We start from the raw sequence: 5,246 nt of genomic DNA, 5'->3' as shown, positions 1-5,246 counted from the left end.
CAGTTGGCGAAGGGCTCCTCCTTGAAGATCTCTGGGGAAATATATGTGAAGAAGAGAGCGTCATGGCGAAGGTGATGTCGATGTTATCCAGTTTTATAGGAAATGGCTACAGCGAGAAGTGTTCCTCTACGGTGGGAAACCGAGGAGCAAGGGAACGGTTCGATAGGAAAAGGAAAGGGGCGTGTCATGTGTTTTAGTTTTTTTGTGTTTGTCCCATCTGTTGGACATAACATGACAGATTGTCTGGACAACCATATTTCTACCTTACATACGAATACGTTCGGACGTATGAAGACGTTCGGACGTATGAAGAAGAAATCAGTTTTCATCTTGAACCTTAATTGTTTGTTTGAATCATATATATAGATTCTAGCCCGTAGCAACGCACGAGCATTCTACTAGTTATAGTTGGAGAGAACTAGACTACAAAGCGAGTATGTGTCGTAAGACAAAGAGGCAGTTGATGTGTCGGCCACACCTTTATAGATTCCCGTAAAGCATTTTGAAATTGTAGTATATATGAGGGATCTCGATGACATTGGTATGCCCGCTCTTCTAGGCAATGCATGAAAATCCTCTCGCCTCTTGAATTATATATAGATTATACGAGGATGAATGTGGACATCTTCCGTTTAGATTTTCCATATGATTTATCCACTCTTCTTCCGTCTCGTATCTATTGATCAACATACACGTATCATATGGGGGCACTTCCTTAGTAATCCAAAGATGGGAGGTGGAATCAATTGAACATGTTTTCCCTATATATATATATCTACTTGATACAAACCCTTACTCAAAAAGAAAAGAAAAAGAAAAGAAATTACAGTCCTATGTACACAACTCGGGCGCCCTTTGACAAAACAAACGACACCCATGCATCTAGCTAGTGATATCACTTGTGGCTCTCACTTGATGCAAGAGTGTATATATATTTATCTAGGATTGATCACTTGCATACATGGCATTCGACGGGTGCATCCTGCATTGGATTGCATGCATTGTGAATCAAATTAAGGATAAAAAATGAAACCAACAATGAATGATAGAGAGGATATATAAGCAAAAAACAAACACCTCATGGTTTTGGTGCTTGGTGGAGTTGCAGTGGCATGATGCACGTTGTTTTGGTGCCAATCTAGCGACACGAAGCATATGTCGCAACCTTGTGTGTGCGTGATTGTAGATGCTACGTACACACGACACATGTACGTATATATATTAGTTCATGCAATACAATACTTTCTCTGTATCTAAATACTTACTTTTAGATAGAGAGAAAAAGTAGTCTGCGATGGAGTTATTAATATATACTCCCTCCGTCTCAAAATAAATGTCTTAAGTTTAGTATAAATTTGTACTAGAGCTTATATAAAGTTAGGACAGTTATTTTGGGACGGAGGGAGTAGTATAAACTAGTCTAGCTAGGTTGGTTGGTACCGTACCTGAGCCTGTGCCTGTTGCAGGCGTAGAAGAATACAAGGATGCCATTGAGGATGCCTCTGATGGCCCGAAAGATCTGGGAGAAGAGGTCATTCCACAAGGTCTTGAGCGTGGTCATGTCCAAGGCCAAGGCGGTCTGTTGCGCCTCCGACATGTGGTTGAGCTCGAAGATGCTACTCAGAGTCTCCCATATGTCCTTGAAGAAGTTGTAGGTATTGGATAACACCGACCCCGCGCACCCTACCACCGCTACCGCAAGCCTCGCCGGCAGAACCACCACCTGCGTGCTTGCTTGCTTGCTTGTCAGTTAAGTTAAGCTAGGCTAGGAGTATCATAAGTAGTAGCTAGTAGGAGTATCATGCATGCATGCCAACTACTCCAGGTAGAACTAGAACTAGAACGTACCAACCTTGAGCACCGGCCACAAGGACCCCATCAGTCCGGCGACGCAGTCGAGCACCACGTCGAACGGCGCCCACACCAGCTCCGCCATGTCCACCGCCAGCTCCCACGCGTGCGAGGCTAGGAGGGTGACCGTGCCAAGCAAGTGGCACAGCCCTAGCGGAGCCAGCATGAGACGGAGCAGTGCCCTGGCGGCGTGCATCAGCGTCAGCAGCCCCTGCATCAACTTGCGCAGGTTACGGAGGAAGAGGATGGTGCCCAGGTATTGGATGCGGGTCACCATGTCCCACGTCTCGATCCACTCGAACAGCGGCCCGCAGATGCGCGCCGCCGCCGACTTGAGCAGCGGCACGTTCTTGTACAGGTCGTAGAACCCGATGATGACGGTGACGAGGGAGGCCACCACGTAGAGGCTCCGCGCCAGGGGCCGCATCCACGGCCGGTACATGTGGCAAACCACCGGGTACGACTGCAGGAAGATGACCCACGACGGCAACCCGGACTCGAGCAGCGTCAGCAGCCGGATGTCCGACATGATGATCTGCCGGAGCTTGAACGGCAGCGCCGCGTCACGGGAACGGAACAGGAGCAACGTGTCGCTGTACCTCCTATACTGCTGCTGCTGCTGCATCTGCATCTGCATCCGCACCTCCTCCTCGTGCCCCTCCTCCTCCTCGCGCTCCCCCTGCCCCTGCCCCTGCTGTTGTAGTTGTAGGTCGTCGTTCTTTCTCCTGGCCCTGCTTCGCCAGCTCATCCTCCTCCTCAACGTCGGCGTGGACTTGTCATCGCCGCTGCTGCTGGCGGCCAGCATCATCACGTCCTCGGGTGCTTCCTCCTCTTCTCCGGCGGATGCCGACGACCTTGAGAGGTGGTGGTGACGAGGACGAGGACGAGGACGAGGACGACGATGATGGTGGTGGTGGTGGTGATAGTGGAGGAGGTATCCTCGGAGGGACTGCGTCTCGGAGGCGCCGCCGAGGAACCACTGAGACGCGCAGCCGGCGGCCTGCTCGGCGCTGTAAAACTCCCACTTGTTGAGGTAGCGCGCCTCCAGTGCGAGGGAGGTGTCGGTGAGCAGGTCGTTGTAGTAGTTGATGCCATGCACGTCCCGCCATGACACCTCGAACACCAGGAACCCATGGAGCAGCGCAGGGGTTGAGTTGGCCACCGCCAGCCACCTACGCATCGCCGTCGTCGTCGCCCTTGATGCAGTTTTTGTGGCCGCCATGTCCCTCGAATTCACGAATGGAGACATCCTGTACTGCATCAATTGCCGCATGCGACCTAAAGCTTTTATCATCATGCATGCATGCATCTCCAAATCTTACTACTCCTACTATATATGTTGTTAATTAGGGTCAAAATCTTACTACTATATGTGATATGTGAGTGGGTATCATATATATCATCATGCAAACATTATTAATCAGACAGACAAATTTTATCTACCACCGGTGGTAGTTACCATCACTTGCGTTTTGTATGTTGTATGGAGTATGTATCAAATTGAAGAGTATGTATGCGTAGTATATAGTATATAATCATGTTTAGGTAGTATATATACTGTTTTTTTGATAGTATGTATCATATTTTATGTATGCTCTTTTTTACATACAAAAATATATGTATTTCACAAATATAATAAAAATTATGGGTCAACTTGTAATTTTTTTATGTAACTCATTTTGAAAAATCTTGTATATAGTATATGAACATAATTAAAATGATAAATTAGTATATATACTCCCGCATGGTAGTATATTGAACAAGTGGGGTGACTACCCCTGGGTGGTAGGATGTATTTCTCTCTCTCTCTCTCTCTCTCTATATATATATATATACATATATATGTGTGTGTGTGTGTGATATGTGAGTGAGTACCATATATATATATATATATATATATATATATATATATATATATATATATATATATATATATATATATATATATATATATATATATTAGGAGCCGGGAGTGTACCTTTGTGATCATGAACTGCCATAGCCTTGCGGATCTGGACTGCTTGCTGGTCATCCATGGCTGGTTGTCAACCAGAATCAACACCTTCTTGCTCACCGGCGCAAAGTAGAGGAACGCCCGGGAGATGTAAGACTGCATGTCCCTGCAAACATGCATGCATCCGACGCCACCAATGGGTTCATTAATTAATTAATGCCAAGTTGATCAATTCATTCATATTCACAAGTGGAATTAATTGAATTGCTACATTTACCCAATCTGCAAGCTTGTCAAGGGGTATATATCCGGCAGAGGATCCATGACAGCTAGCTAGCTAGCTAGCTAGGATGAGGATGAGAACACCACATCAAATTCTATAAATCCGATTAATTCTTCCAAGAGACCTGCATAGGTTCATTGTCGATTGCAAATGTCGCTCTTCTCCGCCCCCTCGACCAGCACGCCCGTGAAGGAAGGAATGAAGGAAGGTCGACGACGCATGCCCTCGCCCTCCTCAACTCCATTTTTAGACCTAGATGATCCATGCATATTATTAGATGTAACGTGCTTAATTACTAAAACAAGCTCATCATGACATGTTTTATTGATCGCAACTAACCGTTCACAAGGTTACCCAAAATAGAATTAGAATTACGGGCTTGTCAGTGTAGGATATTTTTATCATTGAACAAAACCCTAGGTAATCATAAGCAACACTATTGGTCTCCTAGGACAATGCATAAAATTCAGCAAAGTCAAAAACTAGCGGTACCGGTTCCTACCGGGTACCACATAGGCATTGGATCCATTTTCCGATGCGTGCGAATAGTTGCCAAAGAATTTTCTGATATGTGTGTTCGCACACAATAGATATAGTGGAGTCCGCACCCATACTTAATACACGGTGTCCATTTTTGGGACCCCCGCATGCATCTCGACATTTGCCTATCGTGCCGTACCCCGCCTCCGTCGCCGCTGTTCAGCAATCGCGCCGGCTAGAGAAAGTAGAACGGACCTTCAAGCTACAGCGAAGCAGGTTCGTAGTCTGGATCTGACGGCTCAGGAGTTGTCAAAAAGCTGAAGCACTTTAGTATTTCCGGCCGCCAATGATTTGTTAGATCGCAGCAGTCGAATCACAAATACTCCATTTTTCACTTCAATCACAACAGTTCTTACGGGGTGCGGTAGCTTTAAGTTCCTGGTTGTCGATATACAAGAAACCCCCTCCCCCCCCCCCCCCCCGATAGCATCGTGCACATAAAACAGATCTTGATTCATGAGTCGGAAGTTGTTGGTTACAAGTCGTATAGTTGTAATTACTGTATTCTAGACTTTCATGGAGGCCCTTTTACCATTCGTTGTTTGCACAATTACAATGATTTACATAAATTTTCCTGTGTGTTTCAGTGATAAAAATGGAAGAAAACCTGTTTGGAAA

At 46.0% G+C, this 5,246-nt stretch overlaps 1 protein-coding gene across 1 annotated transcript; it reads right to left on the bottom strand.

Moving 5' to 3' along the window:
* Positions 1–631: 631 nt before the first annotated feature.
* LOC123403192 lies at positions 632–4,256 on the bottom strand. The gene is made up of 6 exons (XM_045097148.1): positions 4,083–4,256; positions 3,830–3,971; positions 1,839–3,160; positions 1,446–1,742; positions 1,078–1,189; positions 632–982 (listed from the first exon to the last, which is right to left on the bottom strand). The coding sequence occupies exons 1-6, from the start codon at positions 4,127–4,129 to the stop codon at positions 950–952; spliced, it is 1,953 nt and encodes a 650-aa protein (XP_044953083.1). The 5' UTR covers positions 4,130–4,256; the 3' UTR covers positions 632–949.
* Positions 4,257–5,246: the final 990 nt, after the last annotated feature.

Source organism: Hordeum vulgare, chromosome 1H (genome assembly GCF_904849725.1).
Source record: "Hordeum vulgare subsp. vulgare chromosome 1H, MorexV3_pseudomolecules_assembly, whole genome shotgun sequence".
Lineage (NCBI taxonomy): Eukaryota > Viridiplantae > Streptophyta > Magnoliopsida > Poales > Poaceae > Hordeum > Hordeum vulgare.
This window is presented reverse-complemented; position numbering and strand designations above follow the sequence as displayed.